At 43.6% G+C, this 21,111-nt stretch overlaps 1 protein-coding gene across 3 annotated transcripts in view; it reads right to left on the bottom strand.

Annotated features, from left to right (window-relative positions):
* The window catches only part of LOC134438094 (sodium channel protein type 4 subunit alpha A-like), a 61,268-nt gene that overhangs the window by 25,942 nt on the left and 14,215 nt on the right, over positions 1–21,111 (bottom strand). For all 3 annotated transcript variants that reach the window (XM_063187681.1, XM_063187691.1, XM_063187687.1), the window contains exons 2-10: positions 18,437–18,800; positions 17,080–17,203; positions 16,740–16,821; positions 16,209–16,337; positions 14,316–14,389; positions 12,173–12,400; positions 11,778–11,841; positions 9,886–10,027; positions 6,285–6,482 (exon numbers count right to left, since the gene is read on the bottom strand). In XM_063187681.1, the coding sequence (XP_063043751.1) occupies positions 6,285–6,482; positions 9,886–10,027; positions 11,778–11,841; positions 12,173–12,400; positions 14,316–14,389; positions 16,209–16,337; positions 16,740–16,821; positions 17,080–17,203; positions 18,437–18,800 (1,405 nt within the window). The remainder of the gene's footprint in view (positions 1–6,284; positions 6,483–9,885; positions 10,028–11,777; positions 11,842–12,172; positions 12,401–14,315; positions 14,390–16,208; positions 16,338–16,739; positions 16,822–17,079; positions 17,204–18,436; positions 18,801–21,111) is intronic.

The following is a 21,111-nucleotide window of genomic DNA, read 5'->3' as shown; positions in this document are numbered from 1 at the left end:
GGGTTTAACATTCTCCTAAACACCTGAGCTCACTTGAAATAGACCAAGAAGACATGGGAAACTGTCCTTTGCTTACAGAAGTCAGCAGAAGTTGTAGAAGTCCATTATTTTTGACAATAATAGAGCATTGCACATCCTGTGCTACAGTGAAAATTGACCATCCAACTTGTGTTAGTGCTAGCTTCAAAAGTCAGCCTCCATGATGGCATGCGGATGCAGTAGTGCATTGGTTAAGATGTTCTCACTCATCTGTAGAGTTAAATACAGTGCTGAATGGTATAAATGGGTTTTAAACAGCATGAAAAGCCACTCATGCATTATATTTTGAAGGGAGATCTTCGATTACTGCCACATAGTAAGGTCAAATTGCATTCTCTACTATGTTTTAACAGTTTGGCTCCATCATAAGGACCAGCATGTGATAAAATGGTGGGTTTTTGGTCAAGACCTGTCACACTGTAAGCACTACAGAAAGGAAAACATTGCAAAACATGACAAGGAATACACCCACCATTTAAGCTGGTGAAATCATGTCCAAGATAGGAATTAACACTGTTTTTATATAAAATCATCTCATCGGTTAATGTATTTAACTGTTAAGTGTTGTCTTTTGTTTTGTTTTTAGTCTTCCTCGACATTTGCTGCCATTTATTGTCCCCGTCCCAACTCTTTTGAGACGTGTTGGATTTCTCAAATTAGAAATGAGTACATATGTCCCCCAAAACAATATTTTTTCTCGGTTTTAACACTTAATATGTTGTCTTTTCACTATTCTCCATCTAATGAATAGATTGAGTGTTTTGAAAATAATAGCATTTTGATTTTATTCACTGTTTACCAAACGTCCCAACTTCATTGGAGTTGGGGTTAGTAGGAAATACTAGGAAATACTAAAGGCTCATACATTAACCACTTTTCCTCACATATTGTGCACATAAAATGCTTGCACATGGTATGCATCTACTGTAGGCTATGTATAAACTCATAGTGATGATGTATGGCCCCCATTATTGATATATTTCCTGGGGCTGCCTGCGATACCTAACTCATTCACTTAGGGCGGAATTCTCCCACCGGCTTAAGTCAAAAAAAGCGCGCAACAGCGCCTCCGAGCTTACTCAAGCCAGTGAGTAAGCGGGGCTTACGCGCGATTTTATCAGTTGCGCACTTTGGGTGGGGCCAGGCCAAAATCAGGGAGTTCCCCATGTTAATCAATCCTAAGCGGATTCTCCCGTCCACTTACGCGGGTTTGCCTTTACGCGCATCAGAGGGCTGTAGTAAGGTCAAGCGCCACTATGAGGTAAAATGTAATATTGCATTTGATGCTCGCTTGGCTCGCATTTTGAACATGTTACACAGTAGGCTATGCTTTGTTGATGTTCCTTACCGTCAGCGTGAGTCAAAATCGAAATTCATTCACAGTTCCACATAAACATCCTACATTAATTGTGACAAAATATGACCAGCTGCCCAGAGCATGTTCTCATATCGGTGAACTTACAAATAAAAGCAGGTAATTAATTAATCAGTATGAGGATCATCATGTTGTCTCCACGGACGGTAGCCAAAACCAAAAACACCTCGTTGCAGGTTGCACCATGCACAAGTAGACTAAATTGACAAGGCACGTCAGACTAAAAACTTCTGTTCCAGTCGTCCTCACAGCCACCCAAAGTATGCCTATTCAAAAACAACCTTCACCATTTATACTATGTTGTAGCCACGACGTTAAGTAAAGGGTTTTTATTTCAACTCCTCCACTTTTGTGATTTATTGGAACTCGTGCATATGTGCATGTAACCTATTAAACTTTCTGAACTGATGCCCGACATACAAAACCACCACATACTGAGGTAGGCTACAGGTTGTCCTATCTGTTTTTGTAAGGCAGAAAATATTTCCTGAATGTCATTACAGCTAAACGTAAAAGGTAGGCCTACATATCAGAGCATGTCTTTGGCATTTCGCTTCTGGTCTCTATTACACCCCATCAGCTGCACGTTTAAGTCCTGGCTTGGCATTGCATGTCCATGTCCAATTAATTCCCATGTCTGCGACAGAATATAAAGTCTCCGTTTTTTCATGACGATCGATTTCCTTGTTCATTCTTCAGCATGCATGTAGCCTAAGTATAATATGCTGACGGACAGCTGAGATCCACATATTTCCAATTATTTTAATGTCACGTTGCTGTACAGAGAAGTGGAGAAACACTTTTAAAAGTCAGCAAATAGGCCTACCATGTGTTTGTTTAACTGTGGGAGTGATCAGCATTTTAAATCACTTTTTGATTTCCGGAATTGTCCAGGCAACACGCCAAACCCAATTTTTAACAAAACGTTTAATCATGTTTATTTCAATCAACCTGTTGCGCACCAAAACGCTCAGCTGAGTTCCCGCCAAAGGGACACATCCCGTTATCTCACCTCCAATACTTGCCTTGTGTTTGTGAAAAGGAGCGGAGGTTAGATTTTGAAACGCATTTGCAAGAGGACTTTTGGCACGTGGTTTTAAATTCAAAGTTAAAGTTCAGTGTTGGATCTCAATGGACTGCCGAGGGTTTCACGTGGTTGATCTGAAAATCCATGCTCCATAGTTTCTTTGCAGCCACAACTGATGAACTTGGCGGAGACTCATCCCCCCATTTAGCATATATCACGCCTATGTTGGGCTACGCGCTGTTTTTCGGAGTTAAGCGCGAAGGGTGTGGTCATATTTCAGAGGGGAGAATACGCGTAGGATCAGACCGCGTAAAAAGTGCGTGCGTAAAACCGACTTAAGTGGAGACGGGAGAATTCCGCCCTAAGGCACGCACTTTTTACGCGGTCTTATCTTGCGCGTATTCTCCCCCCTGGAACGTCGCCACACCCCTCGCGCTTAACTCAGAAAAACAGCGCGTAGCCCAACATAGGCGTGATATATGCTAAATGGGGGGATGAGTCTCCGCCAAGTTCATCAGTTGTGGCTACAAAGAAACTATGGAGCATGGATTTTCAGATCAACCATGTGAAAACCTCGGCAGTCCACTGAACTTTAACTTTGAATTTAAAACCACGTGCCAAAAGTCCTCTTGCAAAAGCGTTTCAAAATCTAACCTCCACTCCTTTTCACAAACTCAAGGCAAGTATTGGAGGTGAGATAACGACATGGAAACGCGATGTGTCCCTTTGGCGGGAACTCAGCTGAGCGTTTTGGTGCGCAACAGGTTGATTGAAATAATAAACATGATTGAACGTTTTGTTAAAAATGGAGTTTGGCGTGTTGCCTGGACAATTCCGGAAATCAAAAAGTGATTTAAAATGCTGATCATTCCCACAGTTAAACAAACACATAGTAGGCCTGTTTGCTGACTTTTAAAAGTGTTTCTCCGCTTCTCTGTACAGCAACGTGACATTAAAATAATTGGAAATATGTGGATCTCAGCTGTCCGTCAGCATATTACACTTAGGCTACATGCATGCTGAAGAATGATCAAGGAAATCGATCGTCATGAAAAAATGGAGATTTTATATTCTGTCGCAGACATGGAAATTAATTGGACATGGGCATGCAATGCCAAACCAGGACTTAAACGCGCAGCTGATGGGGTGTAATAGAGACCAGAAGCGAAATGCCAAAGACATGCTCTGATATGTAAGCCTACCTTTTACGTTTAGCTGTAATGACATTCAGGAAATATTTTCTGCCTTACAAAAACAGATAGGACAACCTGTAGCCTACCTCAGTATGTGGTGGTTTTGTATGTCGGGCATCAGTTCAGAAAGTTTAATAGGTTACATGCACATATGCACGAGTTCCAATAAATCACAAAAGTGGAGGAGTTGAAATAAAAACTTAACTTACTTAACGGCGTGGCTACAACATAGTAAAAATGGTGAAGGTTGTTTTTGAATAGGCATACTTTGGGTGTCTGTTAGGACGACTGGAACAGTGGTCTTTAGTCTGACGTGCCTTGTCAATTTAGTCTACTAGTGGTGCAACTAGATGTTTTTGGTTTTGGTTAACGTCCGTGGAGACATGATGCTCCTCATACTGATTAATTACCTGCTTTTGTTTGTAAGTTCACCGATATGAGAACATGCTCTGGGTAGCTGGTCATATTTCGTCACAATTAATGTAGGACTTTTATGTGGAACTGTGAATGAATTTCGATTTGGACTCACGCGGACGGTAAGGAACAACAACAAAGCATACCGTGTAACATGTTCAAAATGCGAGCCAAGCGAGCATCAAATGCAATATTACATTTTACCTCATAGTGGCGCTTGACCTTACTACAGCCCTTTGATGCGCGTAAAGGCAAACACGCTTAAGTGGACGGGAGAATCCGCTTAGGGTTGATTAACATGGGGAACTCCCTGATTTTGACCTGGCCCCACCCAAAGCGCGCAAGTGATGAAATCGCGCGTAAGCCCCGTTTACTCACGGGCTTGAGTAAGCTCGGAGGCGCCGTTGCGCGCTTTTTTTGACTTAAGCGGGTGGGAGAATTCCGCCCTTAGTTACCCAATCTGCTATCGGTTTGGGCTTTCCCTGCTATGGCACTTTCTCATCCTCGGCCTGCAGTCAATAGGATGTCAGAGTGTTTATTTAACAAGTTCGACGGGCAGACAAAGAGGCGTCCACTTGTTGCTTATAGATGCAAATTAATGAACACAATTCAATGTAACATGAAAAATGGCGGCAAACAATGGGTTTTGGCCATTTTAAAGAAAGCGTTTCAGACGGACAAACCGACTGACGGACATACCCTCTTATAGAGATGCTAGAACGCATCTAAAAACCCTCTGGTTGTCTGTTTCTGCTCTCTGCTACCTAGAGCACGACGCTGACAGCCCCACTTCCTCCTCTACAACAATCTCTCTTGGTCTCTTGGTCTTCTCACTGTGCGGTCATCATAACCAGGCTCCGCCCTTGCAGTGAGCCCAGTGACGCAATACCTTTGGCTCTGCTACACTTGCTCAGGAAAAGAGCTTGTTCAGGTATCCATTCTGAGTTCAGGAAGTCAGCTTTGAGCATTTCCAACGATCCTGGGTAGAGGTGTGTTCAAGGCAGTGACATGGTTTCAGCAGAGACGTTCTATTGGGACTAAGAAAATGTCTGGTTTAAACTTTGGCTCAGCCTTTTCTGCCATCGACCAGTAGCAAACCAAGGTAGGTGCAGGTCAACCATACCGTTTGAAAATGTTAGTTGTTTTGCTCTTGGTCAGACCAAGATTTGAAAGTCATGATAATAAGGCTAGCGGTCATCATAACCCAGATATGTGATTCGCGCCGGTCTCCATCCGATTCCCTCTCCATCCGATGCCCTCTCCTCAAGCTGCCATAACCAGTTGGTCCCCATCCTCTAATGGGAGGGTAGGCTTTGCCCCCCCACACCCCCGCCTCATGCTGTACATCGCCAGGGTACAGTGCAGTATGTGCCTTCCTTTAGGCCGAGGTCTGCACCGAAGATAATTATTGCTTTCCTTGTGTTATAAATTAATACCTTCCATTGCATTTAATTTTGTCTATCGAGTCTTTTGTGGATAGAACTAACATTTCACTCAAATTCTTTTAATTCAGACAAGACGCCCGTCTTTAAGGATGGTCCTGTGTAACTGTCTCTCAGGTGTTATTGCATGTGGTTGTATTGTAGAACACTGATCACCTCGGCACGCTGTTTCTTGATCTGTTTCAGAATAAAAGTGTTCTCTTCCAATTTTGTAGTACAGTGTTCATTTCAAACCTCTTGGAAATCAAACAACTCTCCTTAAGCTGCTATTCAAAGATGTTCTTGTGTACTTTTCCTCTCCAGGTTCTTGTGCTCTTCTATGTAGCGCCATTGTTAAAACTTCATTATTACCAAAATAGTGATGATCCTGCTTAATCAGTTACTTGAGACTCCCGGTAAACTCATAGCAATGTTGTTATGTTTCACTTGAGCTTTTTCAGAAAACAGTGATCTACAAACTATTGGAGTTCTAATTTAGATGCATAACTTTTGTAATGTACTAGATGAGATCTAATGTAGATGCATCACTTTATTTTTTTTGCTTTAGTTGAAACCATCTGACGTGTGTAATGTAATTGAATTCTAATAACCCTGGCCCTGCCGTGGACAACCGGTAGGGCACTCGCCTAACATGACCCGGGTTCAATTAGATTCCTTTCGACTCCCGGATCCTTTGCCGGCCCCTAACGGTCTCTCTCCCGATTCGCTTCCTGTTCACCTCTCTCACCTATCGGACATAAAGTCGAAAAAAGACCACACAAAAAGTAACTGAATTCTCAATAACCCTGACTCACCTGCTCCTGCTGTCTCTTCATCTCCTCCAGGATGAGGGTGTACTCCTCCTCCTTCTCCTTGGCGTCCTGGATGGCGGCGTTGTTCATCTCAGCGTACGCCATGGAGACGGCTGCCAGGAGCAGACTCAGCAGACAGAAGCATCCCAGCGACATCAGGACAAAGAAGTATATGTTGTAAGTCCCACCCGCACGCAGGCTCTGCGGGTCAAGAGAAAAGTTATAGTTAAAAAAAAAGTTTTAAAAAGTTAAAGTTAAAGTTACTCGGTTGATCAGCTGACAGCTGTGGTCAGGATCAGGACATATTATACAGTAGTCATCTGAAAGTAGCGGCCCCCATCCAATTCATAAGATGTCATGAGTACCCAATTCTGAGTGAGAGTCATCAGGGCCCTCAAGTTTGTCAGAGGACGCGCTCAACTTCTGGGAAAAAAATGAAAGATTTAGGGTGCGCGATAAAAGGTATCAACTTAAAGAGGAAAAATCCGCACTCACAAGGTACGTCTCATTATTTATTTATAAATTACCACCATGTCCACACACACTGATGATGGCTTAAGAGCCGAAACTTGTCTGCTTGTGGACATGGTGGTAATTTATAAATGAATAATGAGACGTAGCTTGTGAGTGGGGATTTTTCGTCTTAAAATCATCAGGGCCAGACATATGGGGTGGGGGGGTAACATAATGAATCCCATAACTTTCCTTTCACATTTTAATGATCCATTTCAGCTGGTTGAACATAATGCACAGAATGTCATGCCACACCCCTGAGACAGACTGTCTACAAAAACTCGCCTGTGAGCAAATATACCCGTTTAAAGGGACACTGTGTGAGATTTTTTGTTGTTTATTTCCAGAATTCATGCTGCCCATTCACTAATGTTACCTTTTTCATGAATACTTACCACCACCATCAAATTCTAAGTATTCATTGTAACTGGAAAATGTGCACTTCTCATACATGAAAAGGGGGATCTTCTCCATGGTCCGCCATTTTGAATTTCCAAAAATAGCCATTTTTAGCTGCAAAAATTACTCTACTTGGACCATACTAGGAAATGTTTGTTTATTACTTAGTAAACGTTCATGTAAAGATCAAATTTGGCAACCCAGTTTCAATGATCAGCATAGTTGCAGTACCTTTTTTGACCAATTCCTGCACAGTGTCCCTTTAACGTTTGTACACTTCTGTGATGTAATCAGGCTGCGCGCGCATGGTTGGAGCAGAATCGACCATGCACCGCACATTTGTAAAGAAACAAGCCAGCTGTTTTTTTTTCTCAAACAAGAAAATGGATGGTCACAGTAACTTCAGATATGAAGTGGGCACCACAGGCACGGGCATTCCTGATGTAGCGCGTTCAGGCCGACTGAGAACCGTGCTGAAGCCCGTTCCCGCACCTAATCGCAAACCGGCCGGCGTGTTCACGCCACAGATATTTGCGTTCGCGAACCGCAAAATTGTAGTTTTTTCTCTGCAAACCGCCACGACAACGTGGCCGTCAGCAGGTTCATCCGGGTACCACCGTCACGTGTGGAAAAAGTTCAGAGCCCGGTATGAACACGGGCGGTTTGCAGACTAGCACTTTAGTGCTGAACGTAACTGGTGCGGGCACTAACACCAGCTCCGTTCTGGTCGGCCTGAAGGCCCTAATGGTGTCCTCAGTCCAGTCGGTACATTTAATTTCTTGTAACCACAAACATCTCCAATGCTTCTAGAACAGCCTATTCCCTCTCGGAATAGTGGAATAGCATAACACTTCAGGACAGCAGGTCTTCTCTCTTTGGAGACTGCACTGTGTGTGTGTGTGTGTGTGTGTGTGTGTGTGTGTGTGTGTGTGTGTGTGTGTGTGTGTGTGTGTGTGTGTGTGTGTGTGTGTGTGTGTGTGTGTGTGTGTGTGTCAGGGTTCCCACACCTTTTTCATCAACAAATTCAAGCACTTTTCAAGCACCTTCAAGCACCAAATTTTCAGTTTTCCAGCACCTTTAATAGGCCGCGGGAAGGGGGTGTGGGGGTCCTGCCCCAGAAAATGTTGTGTTTTTAAAATGCAATTTCCTGCATTCTAATCAATTTTAGGGTGTCGAATGGCAAATCCCATCTGACATCTCACTCCCTCAGATTTTTGATGTGCCTGAACAATTTATTTCTATTATTTGGCTTTTTCAAGCATTTTCAAGCACTTCACCAAAAATTAAAGCATTTTCACAACCTTGAAAACACTTTTTGAAATTCAAGCATTTTCAAGGAATTCAAGCACCAGTGGGAACCCTGGTGTGTGTCTGAGTCAACAATGCGTGCGCAGTCAGTGATGATGTAACTTCAGAAGGAGTCAATGAAGTTCACAGAATGGATCTTCCAGCCATGGGGCGATTAGTCACCGACCGTGGATCTTCTGTCTGTGAGCCGATTATGTTTACACCATGGATCTTCAAATAAAGCTAAGGGGATCTTGAAAAACTCACTCCATTCTTGTTTTAACCCATTTTAGCCTGATGACTCATATGTGTTGTTTACCCTTTGATGCCTGGAGACACATATACGCTGGATTCAGGCCTTAGAGATTTTAGCTTTTTTAATTAAAATGTGGGTATGTTACAGCTGAATCAACACATTGTAATGCATGATGAGCGTCTTGGGAATGCAACTTATTTGATGTTATTATGTGCATCAGAGGCTAGAAGATATTGAGGCTTGAAGATATTGGTTTTTATAGGCTGAGGGCAACTTTCCCAACAAAGGCTTAGGCATTCAGCAGGCGTTTTTTGCAGATGCTTCAGGCATAGATGGGTTAAACTGGGCGGTGGTAGCTCAGGTGGTAGAGGAGCCGTTCGGCAACCTAAAGGTTGCTGGTTCGAGCCCCGCTCGGTCTGAGTCGATCGTTGTGTCCTTGAGCAAGATACTTAACCCCAAGTTGCTCCTGGTGGCAGGGTGGTCCACTGCGTGGCAGCCACGGCCACCGGTGTGTGAATGGGTAAATGTGAGGCACAATGTAAAGCGCTTTGAGTGCTCGAAGGAGTGGAAAGCCGCTATATAAATGCAGTCCATTTACCATTTGCTGCTTCCTCCAGGCAGAAGATAGAGTGCCTCTGGCCAACAAAAATAATTTATAGGAAATCCTTCATTCCAAATTCAGTGCACACACATTGTTTTCTCAAACTGCTCGCGCAAACCACAAACGCAACACACACAGACACACCCACACACACGCACGCGTGCACACACATGTGCGTACGCACTCACACACACACACACACACGCGCGCGCACACACACACGCGCATGTGTACCCACACTCACACACGCATGCACATGCACACACACACACACACACACACACACACACACACACACACACACGCACACACACACACACACACACACACACACACACACACACATACACACACACACACACAGGACCAATGGTCTTTGCTTTGTTGTTAAGTAGCCTTACATCGGTTTGTGCGCACGCGCGCACAAACACTCACTCACACTCGCACATGCACATGCACACGCACACACACACACACACACACACACACACAGTAAAGCTTTTTTACATTTGAATTTGAATTTTTGAATTTGAAAAGTTCACACTAACCAGGGCAATGAGGTCACTTGCGTAGTCCTGCGCCATTAGACGGACAACAGAGAGGAAGGCCCCTAAGAAATTGTCATAGCTTGTGTAGCCATAGTTGGGATTTCCTTCTGTCCACAGGCATATAAAACCGGCAGGGCAGCCACTGTGAGGAGAGGAGAGGAGAGGTTACAAGAGGAGAGGAGAAGCGAGAGGACAGGACAGGAGAGGACAGGAGGGCACGAGAGGAGAGGTGTGGTGATAAGAGGAGAGGAGAGAAGAGAGGAGAGGACAGGAGAGGAGAAGAGATGTTAGAATGGAAGAGGAGAGGAAAGGTTAGGAGAGGAAAGGTTAGAAGAGGAGAGGACAGGAGAGGAGAAGCGTGTTCGACTGAGTTCTCTCCAAGACCAAGACCATGAAAAAGATAATCGTTAAGAGCCTAGATGGAAATAGGTGTCCATGTGCATCACTGCCTTTTCAATGACACCTGATTTTTGAATGGGCAGCATTAATTCATATTAATAAATAAACTTATAAATAAATAAACTTATAAAAAACAGTTGTGACATTAAAACAGCGGTCAATGGGCAGTTGTTAGCATAGGGACAGCAACGCTCATTTATGGTTATGAATCCAGAGACGATTGACAATAGTGGTGTGGATCGGCACTGCCCTCACGATCCGATTCGATCACGATTCGGGAGGTAGTAGATCCGATTCGATTCGATTCTATTAGATCCAATCCGATTCGATTCAATTCTACAATGCATTGCATTTCTACTGAACGCAAAGCAAATGTTCAGCCATGATGAGGAAATACAAGTAGTCAGATACTGAGCAACAATTTATTGGCTGTTTTCTGTATCAGTCTGTATCAGTCTTGCAATGTTTTGAAGTGTTTTTATTTAATTTAACATTCATTTGCTCCCGAAATATCCATGGAAGTAATTGAAACTTTAAAAAATTGCCGGATTGATTCTGGAACTTGCCGGATCTGGATCTGGATCATCCATGCCCCGGATCTATTCGGATCGCCGAATCGATCATTGTTGACACCACTAATTGACAAGTAAGGGACAGTTCAGGAGGAGTTTCTTTCCGAATCAATCAGCTGTAAGATTCTAATCTTACACGCCTCTTTGGAAGACTGGCGACAGGGGTTCAGAATGAATGGCGGTCAATGGGGAAATCTATCAAAATGTCCCTGGTCTCTCCTATTGAGGAGACCGGAATTGATCCCTCTTTGTTAGAATGCCAATGCATAGAATGCTTTGTCTTGGGCCCAGCCGTGGCTAGAATGGCTGGGCACTGGACTGCTACGCCGGCGACCCGGGTTCGATTCCGTCCCGGGTCATTTGCCGATCCTTCCCTGTCTCTCTCTCTCCCCACTCATTTCCTGTCTCACCTCCACTGTCCTGTCTCAAAAATAAAGGCTTAAAAGCCTCAAAAAATAAAACATTTTTATTTGTCTTTCTGCTTTGTTTTGTGAAAGATCCTGGATCCGCGTCGTGATCCGTATCATCACCAAAATGTAGCAACTTGTTCCTTTTGTCATTTCCAAATTTCATCCAAATCCATTCCTGACTTTTTGAGTTATTCTGCTGACCGACAGAGAAACAGACAAACAAACAAAGAGACAAACCAATGCGACCGAAAACATAACTTCCTTGGTGGAGTAAAAAAAAAAGAAGAATGCTTTGTCTTGGTCATCCTATGTAGAACCTTTGACAGAACTCACCCGTGGCCTAACGGTAGGGCACTCTTCTACTATGCGGCCGACCTGGGTTCGATTCCCCGATTCCTCGATTGCCCTTCCCCGTCTCTCTCTCCCCACTCGCTTCCTGTCACCATCTTCACTGTACTATCATAAATAAAGTCAAAAAGACCAAAACAATATCTAAAAAAAAAGAACTCACCCAGCGTCCGACCGTGTTCCACACACCAAAGGATCCAAGCGGCCCGGCAGAAAATATTGGTTAGCTACAAATGGCAAGAGTCACTTTAGTAAACAAGGAGAAATCAACAGTGCACGGCTTTTGTTTGTATGCATTTCGCCTTTTCATAAATATGGCGTGCCACTGTTCATCCTTTCGGTTTCAGCGGCTATATTGGCTACAGCAATGACATGACAATGCCAATGGCAAAGGTGAAGATGCACCATGGCCATTCAAAGGATTCCATTTTTCACACACAGACACACAGACACACGCACACGCACACGCATACACACACACACACACACACACACACACACACACACACACACACACACACGACCAATGGTCTTTGCTTTGTTGTTAAGTAGGCTTACAATGGTTGTTGATGTGTCTAGGACCATAGGGATCCTCATCATGCCAGAAGCCAAGATCATCATACGTCCCGTTTGTACCCTCAATAAGAATGCACTTTGTCCGGAGGCCGCCCATGAAGACCTGCAGCAGCACTGAGGCAAAGATGACCAGACTGAAGAGGGTGATGACAGCCGCGTCACGAAGCCTCCGCAGGGAATGGGCCATCGCGCCGACAACCCGCTTCTGGCCTAGTCTCGGCAGAGAAAGAACAGGGACATTGTATTACTGGCCATGAGTAGACACTAGGAAAACTCAGTCCTCTTCAAGTGGAACAAAAAGTGTAAACTGACAGCAAAAGTACTCTGTTTCCGTTCATATTGTGAGTGTATTACAGAAAGAACCGTCTGATCTTTCTGGCGTTTATTGGGTTTCAGGCCTCTTGTTGATCACACCCGTTCCTCTAAAGCAGTGTTTCTTAACCTTTTTTTCTTAATGCACCCCCTTACCTGTGCCCAAGACAAACCGCACACCCCCAACCCAAATGTCTACACGTGTATAGGCATTTAAGTGATTAATTACAATGATTCTTGCTTGAGACATTGATCAATACCATAATCACTTTACATGGGGACCAACCATGTTTTAATTTGGTTTTGATTTGGCCTAATTATAATGTCCGCAAGCAGAAGTTTGGTTGCATTCTCAACAAAAAAAAATTCTGTGCACCCCCTAAAATCTCTGGCGCATCCCCAGGGGGTGCCCGCACCCCAGGTTAAGAACCACTGCTCTAGAGCCCTCCTTAAGTGATTACACCTAGTCACAAGTGTAACTTGTCAGAACTTATAAGAGAACCGTACTGAGACCACGGTAATAAAGGTCTCATACGGTTCACTTCTAAGGGGACTGGGTACACTTTGATGCGTTCACATATGCACAGACAGTGTTGGGAAAGTTAATCTTTTACAGGAACTAGTTCAAAGTTCAGTTCACACATTTCAGAATGAACTAATTTGTTCATAGTTCATTATTGTTCATAGTTCATAGTTCGTTCATAGTTTCCAAAAGGGAACTACACAGAGTGTTTTTCGCAAGAGATTTGGAGCTATGTTGTTCAATATCATTGACAAAGCCTATACAGGCATAAAACCACAGACAGGTATTCATTTTTTATCAGAACAATGAAAAGATATGTGTTGTCATTTTATATTACTGGGGCCCTTTTGAAATGTATTTGGCTGGGGTTTCACCTGAACACCAAGGAAATGTGGCACCTTATTAAACAAATGCACATGCCGTTCGTTCACAGGCACCAGAATGAACTAGTTCATGGTTCGTTCATCATGCAGTACACAGTGAGCGTTCAGTCCAAGTTTGCTCAAATGATGAACTAGTTCAGGTACAACACTGTGCACAGAAAATTCTGAGTCACAGGTCTGAGTTCCGCAGCAGGTTCTGGGATTCCGCACCAGGTTGTCAGGAAAAACATAGTGACATAAAATGAATAATTTCATAAATTGAATAACTTCAGTAGCCAAAATAAACAAAAAAAGCTGAACAATCGGAGTGGAATCATTTTCTTCTTAACAATGTTTATATAGGCCCTATATATTATACTCTCTGTTTAGAAATGCACCAACTTCATCAAGTTGTGAAACCGGGTGCACAGAAAAAACAGTGTGGCATGGCTCAAGTCAGGAGGTCTTGGCTGGAATCTACCGGTAAATGGGGGGCCTTGTCACGGTGAAGTTTGGGAACCCCTGTGCTAGAGCAATGTCATCCTAATAGACGTCTTAGATCTTCAGGGTCTCCTCTACTCGTTGTGCCAAGGGTCAAATGGCATTTAGTCATTATGCTGCCAAATGCTGCAACCAGATTCCTCTCCAAATTAGAACTGCCCAACCGTATCTTGTTTTAAAAAGAAAGTAAAAGCGGTTTTATCTTCTTTCTCTACTTTCTATCTAGCACATTGAATGACACTTTTGTATGATAATGTGCTATATAAGTAATTGATTGATTGATTGATCATTTAAGATCCTGTAATGTTCATGCAGAAAATGAGTTGAAGTCTAAGTAGCTTATATATGATAAACTAAACAACTAACCTAAACTAAACAACAACAACAACAACAACAACAACGTTTTCGGCTATGACTTGGTCCATACCAGGCAACAGGGGGATAACCTTCAGCACAGCAAACATAGTAAATCCTGTCAGGTGTATGAACATCCCAAGGTACCTGTGGACACACAAAGACACAGCACATCACATACACACTGTTACAAAGACACAGCACAGCACATACACACTGTTACAAAGACACAGCACATCACATACACACTGTTACAAAGACACAGCACAACACATACATACACACTGTTACAAAGACACAGCACATCACATACATACACACTGTTACAAAGACACAGCACATCACATACACACTGTTACAAAGACACAGCACAACACATACACACTGTTACAAAGACACAGCACAACACATACACACAGTTACAAAGACACAGCACATCACATACATACACACTGTTACAAAGACACAGCACAACACATACACACTGTTACAAAGACACAGCACATCACTACACACTGTTACAAAGACACAGCACATCACACACACACTGTTACAAAGACACAGCACAACACATGCACACTGTTACACATTTTGATGCAGATTATATTTCATATGACTGTCCCAAATCAGCTCCCAGTATAAGTGATGATCATCCTCATTTTCAAGTCATTAATCGTCAGAGTAGTGCACACACACACACACACACACACACACACACACACACACACACACACACACACACACACACACACACACACACACACACACACACACACACACACACACACACGAGAGAGAGAGAGAGAGAGACAGAGAGAGAGAGAGAGAGAGAGAGAAAGAGAGAGACTGATTCAGATTACTCTGCGGAGCTACAACAAACAGGAGTTGGTACAATCCCTGGAACAGTAAGGGGTTATGTGCCTTGCTCAAGGGCACCGCGTTTCAATATGCGACCTTGCCTCCTCCACTTGTGCTTACCGGCCTCATACCAGAAAGTAATACGTCATGATGACATCACTGACAACAGCATTATATTTCAATATCTTGCAAACTCAATTGTAAATTAATTTTCTCATTTGCAAACTGCAATGCACATAACACGCACCTGACGCAAGGTCGCATATTGGAATGCACTCATGGAGTGCGGTAGGGAGTGTGAAAGGGTGGGATTCGAACTTGCAACTCTCTGGTCCAAAGCCCATCTCTTCAACCATTAAAGGGGTATGCCACTATTTTGGGGCTTAATACAGTTAAAAGAGGGAGTATGTCGCTGAGCTAGTGAAAGTCAATGCATCACTGTTGCATGTAGCATGCTACACGGATGCATTGACTTTCACTAGCTTAGCGACATACTCTCTCTTTTAACTTGTCTTAAAGCAAGACAATGGCTTACATGAAAAATATGACACTTTACCACCTTTCTAAACCCTGGCCAACGATTTAAAGGGACAGTTTGGTCAATTTCAACATGCAGTTGTAATGCTCACACTACCCTGGACTTGTCAGTGACTGAGATTTGTTTTTTTTTTCTTCAGCCGTTTCCGAGATCCTGGTCATTGTAATGGGGGCAGCTCTTTGTTTACATTTCAAAAACACATTTTAATTTATTCCCAAAAACATCCAAAAGGTTATAAAACATCAGCAGACAACTAGCAAACAGCAGTACCTTTTGGGAAAATATTTGGAGTTGGCCTATGTTTCATTTTTTAAAAATGTAAACAAACGCTGCCCCCATTAGAATTGCTCATATCTCGGAAAGGGCTGAGCCGAAAAATGTGGCATCACCAGGTACTGACAAGTCAAGGGTAGCGTGAGCAATACAAATGCATGTTGAAATTGACCAAACTGTCCCTTTAACTGTATTAAGCCCCAAAGTAGTGGCATACCCCTTTAAAGACCACGACTGTCCGGATGACTTTGCGCCAGGCCCCACCAAAAGCTTTGCTCTCCTTGGTGCGTCACTCACCCCATGAGGATGACAAACACGTCGAGCCAGTTCCACCGGTCGCGGAGGAAGGTGAAGCGCCCCAAACACAGTCCTCTGGATAGCACCTTGATCAAGGCCTCTAAAGTGTACACGGCAATACAGGTAAACCTGCAACATCATAAGCGGTCAGGCAGGAGAAGACGGGTTACGCCAGGTAGATGATACTGAATCTGTGTTTTAAAGGTGCAGCTGGCAAGGTGTTTTTTAGTCAAACCGGGAGGGAATCATCAATTATATTACATTACATCTAAAACTCAGAATTTCATGAATTTATGACCACAAATTAAGCTGTTTCCAACTTTACAGTAGCTGTGTTCTGATAACTCATGTACAGCTTTCTGAATCTTAGAATCCCAAACATGCATATGAAAACAGAAAGACTTTGTGAATGCAGCTTAATGTTGAACAAGCGCAGTTCACATTTTGTGTTACTAGGCAAAGAAGGAAAGTAACAGGCGAGAAATTGGATGTGTCAGATTTGTGCAAAGGATTTCATTTAAGACATCTCACCCCAATGCGTCTGCTGAGTAGGGCATTGCCAGAAACACACAGTTGGCTAGAATGGTGAGGACGATGAACAATCTGAACAATGTATATGTGGGTTAAGGAAGGAGTGTGTTGTTTATGTCATCAAAAGATTGTTAGTTTTTCATTTCTTATATCAGAGGTCAGAGGTGTTTTGAAGTGTGTGTGTGTGTGTGTGTGTGTGTGTGTGTGTGTGTGTGTGTGTGTGTGTTTGTGTGTGTGTGTGTGTGTGTGTGTGTGTGTGTGTGTGTGTGTGTGTGTGTGTGTGTGTGTGTGTGTGTGTGTGTGTGTGTGTGTGCGCTCTGGGTCACATGTTAAGGATATGAATGCAAAAGCACTTGAATGGCTGCCTGTCTGACAGGGCTGAAGGGCCGTAGCCACAGCCAATCCAGAGCTGGCTCAGCGTTGAACCTGTGGATCACGTTCCCTTTGCTGATGACAACGAAGGTCTGAAAGAGAGAAAATGAAGACCTAGGCATTTTAAAGATGTATTACTACTCTCATGCTCTCAAGCTATTGATGCTCTCATGGCCCGTCCCCACACCACTGAATTACGCTCTGCTCTCATTGACTTTGAATGGGGGCGATATCGCAGTATTGTAGACACTATGTTGTGATATTGGGTGGGTAATGTGTGTAAACGATCGTTCGCCGTTTGCTATCTTGCCGGATCTGCAGGCTGTCTGCCGCTAGGGGCTGACTGGGCCACTAGGTTTGAAAGGCAGAGAAGCGTAGCTAGCCCCAGGGAGTATCTAATGTAAGTATTGGTGACCACGCCCCCAGCGCGATAGTCCGCTTGGCGAAAAACGCCTGGCAGTTTGCTGTGTGGGGACTAGGCCTAAGGCCTTGATAAAACATATGTCAATATTTTTTAACACAGAATTGATTCTGTATCCATTTACATATACAGTGTACATGTGGACACGACAGGTGTGTTTCAGCTCCCTAAAGGTTCTAGATGTTTTAGGAGGAGATTTCTAAAACTCCATTCACATCTAAACTAGATGCTAAAACTGAAAAAAATATCCATGTATGTGTGAACGGTATCCAAAACTTGATTAAACCCAAACATGAGCTGATTTACTGTTGTTTAGTTCAGTGGTTCCCAACCTATGGGTCCGGACCAAACCTATGGCTAACCAAAGATCCACAGAGGGTCGGAAAGCCTTCTTGTTTTTAAGAGGTTTCATTTTAATACCACATATAGCCCATGTTGTATAAATGACAAAGCATCTAACCTAATATATACATAGAAACATCAAATGTTGTGCTACATTAAACATTTCACCTATATTTTACCGAAGACGAATAAAATTACATAACTAAAATTAGTTAAGAATGAGCAGGAAACAGAGTATCATGTTACTCCCTCTCGTGCGGGCCCTCACGCAGTTGGGTCACCAAAGCTTACAATGGTCAAAATATGGGTCCCTGAAGAAAAAGGTTGGGAACCACTGGTTTAGTTGACATTTATGCCTAGCATTTGCCTAATTCATCTGAAAATAGTTTCCATTGACTTTCCATTGAAGATAACACTATGATAACACTCTAAGTAGTTTGAAAACTGGAATCCTGTGTGCTCCTCCTGTCATGGTTTGGTGGCATTTAATAATTAAGTGATATATTTTGGTGCTTCGGTGGTAAATGAATCAATTGCTTGATAGATTAAATACACCCCTGACCTTCTTTGCCCTGTAGAAGGGGTCCAGGTCCTCCAGGGGCACGTTGAGCAGCTCCGGTGGAGGGTCGCCGAAGATGAAGGGCACGACCTTGCCGGCCTCAAGGTCGCTGGAGGGTTTGGGTCGATCCTTCTGCTCCTTCTTATTCTTCCTTTTCTTCTTCTTCTTCTTCTTCTGGCTTTGGTCTTGACACATCTCCTCCTCACAATCCACACACTCCAAAGCCTTGGCCGCCTCAATCGCTGCCAGCGAGTCCGGCGTGAAGCGGCGGAACGCAGCGGTGCCATCGGTGCGGAGGAGCGTGCCTGCCATCTTGGCATTCTGCTCGGCGAGAGATGCCACCACGCCAGGCTCCCTCAGCAGCGCCCTGCAAGGGAATAAGCAGACGACGCAGGGGGTCAGAGGGCAAATGCCATGGAAGGCAAGGGGAGGCAGGACAAGGCACAGCAGCGCAGCATGGCTAGGCAGGACACTTGTACACACACCACATTGTTTCCCACAGACCACAAACATCAAGTGCAAGTGATATTATGATATGTGTGCAATATGCAGCTCTCTCCTCGCCTGCCATCGTGGCATTTGGCTCAACTGGCTCTCTCTCAGCAGTGTCCTTCAAGGAAGCAAGCGAGACAAGGTCTATATCTGATGTGTAGTGTGTGCGTGTGTGTGTGTGTGTGTGTGTGTGTGTGTGTGTGTGTGTGTGTGTGTGTGTGTGTGTGTGTGTGTGTGTGAGCGAGAGAGAGAGAGAGAGAGAGAGAAGGAGAGAGAGAGAGAGAGAGAGAGAGAGAGAGAGAGAGAGAGAGAGAGAGAGAGAGAGAGAGAGAAATGTGCACGCAGCAACTTTTAATATCTGTGTTCATTACCAAATTCAGGAATATTCATTATAGGTGTGTCATTGTCAGGTTATAAAAGGGAGCAGTGTGGTATGTACATACAATGATGTCACTTAAGACAGGGTCATGAAATATGATATGATTACCAGTCCTTTCTGCTGCCAATCCTTATTTTGTGCATATTACACAAATGTTGAGATGAACTGAATATGTTATTGCATGGAACTTGAGTGGTTTTCTTCATTGCATTAATGTGAGAAATAGTACCACTAATTACTTTGTACATACTGTAGTATCTTCCAAATGCAGTATAGACTACAGAAGCCATATACAAAGAAGCTTCCAAAGTGTCAATCAAACATGACAATCCAGCCAATCAGACTGAGTTGTTGAAGTACCAGATGGAATACGAGACTCACAAAAAAAGCCAGTTGCTAGGTGGGGGGCAACTGCATAGGCCTATACACTGATGGACAACTTGAATTCATTAGTTTAGGCTACATTCCAGAGTCAAATATTGCAATTTGACCTGATTTGTTTTTTCTGTCCAATTCAACTAGGCTACCAGTAGGTGGTTGTTTCTACAGAATTTTCAGGTATACCCAGGTCATTTGGAATATGGCCCTGAACTATAATGAATTTGGGTTACTTGCCCATCACTAAAATTTAACATTGAGAAATGTTCATGGAGTTAGCCTACTCCTGCTGGGAATCAGCAGAAAAAAAGTGTGTGGGCAGGGGTGAATTTCTCAAAACCAAAGTTGCTTACTACATTAGCTACTTTGTTGTTTTCAATGCATTTTCCCATTGGCAACTCCCGAAGTTGCTAACAGGCTAACAACTTCTCTTTTGAGAAACTCACCCCAGCATTGACATGGAAATAGGACTAACACATGCATCCATCTGCGTGAGTTAGGTCCAGGCACTTCAGTTGATTAATGGGGTAACAGTCAGTAATCAACTGAAGTGCCTGGACCAGTGATTTTTTTTCTTCCAGTCTTTTTTGAACATATGCTCTGTTGGAGTTTACAAAAAAAAATCTGTCATCTGTCATTGCCTGTCATCTTCTTAACCCTTTTTCATCTAGCCTACCATATTGTTATCCTCGCAAACTTGTTCGTTTTATCTAAGCTTCATCTAAGAGTTGATTTGGTAAGCAGATTATTTTTCTTTGTTTTTTTCTGATCGTTCAAATATTTGCTTTGCGCACAATGCATCGGCATATTCAGGAATTTTCATAGTAGCCTAACTCACCGATGATGAACGTTTGCGTTTCGTCATGTTGCTGACAGAACTGTTCGAATGATTTTCTGGCTACTAGCTCCTTCATTTAGAAGAGAGAGAGAGAGTCGGTGCGCAACACACGCTCTAGCACCTATGCGCCCATGTGCAGTTAATAGTTTGTCACTGTAGGCTACGCGTTGTGTTGCTACGCCGGGCAGGTGCGTAGTGTAGCCTATGCATTCGATATGGGCACAAGTGAGAGGCGCAACCTGTTACGGACAAAGAACGGATTGGAATCATGTTCCCTGGCCTTTAAAGCAATGCTGGTGAACTACTTTTCAATGCAGGCTCAAGTAAAGCTGTGTATTATATGTTATCTACAGGATTTTTAATGTTTCAATGACACCATTTTCCTGGTGAACCAGAAGCTATGTGTTGACGCCCAGGGCGGGGGCTGGGCTACACAAACCTTCTGGTACACCTGTGATTCGCTCTCCTCCTCCGTTCACGAAATGAACGGAGTAGGGTCTGTCTGCGTCCTGCAAGACAGGGGCGTGTCTTGAGAAGGCGTGTCTCGAGCGGTCTGAAGGCGTGTCTCGAGCGGTCTGAAAAATGGATTAC

The sequence above is a fragment of the Engraulis encrasicolus genome, chromosome 2, assembly GCF_034702125.1.
Source record: "Engraulis encrasicolus isolate BLACKSEA-1 chromosome 2, IST_EnEncr_1.0, whole genome shotgun sequence".
Classification (NCBI taxonomy): Eukaryota; Metazoa; Chordata; class Actinopteri; order Clupeiformes; family Engraulidae; genus Engraulis; species Engraulis encrasicolus.
Note: the sequence above shows the minus strand (reverse complement) of the source record. Positions and strands in the feature narration are given on the sequence as shown.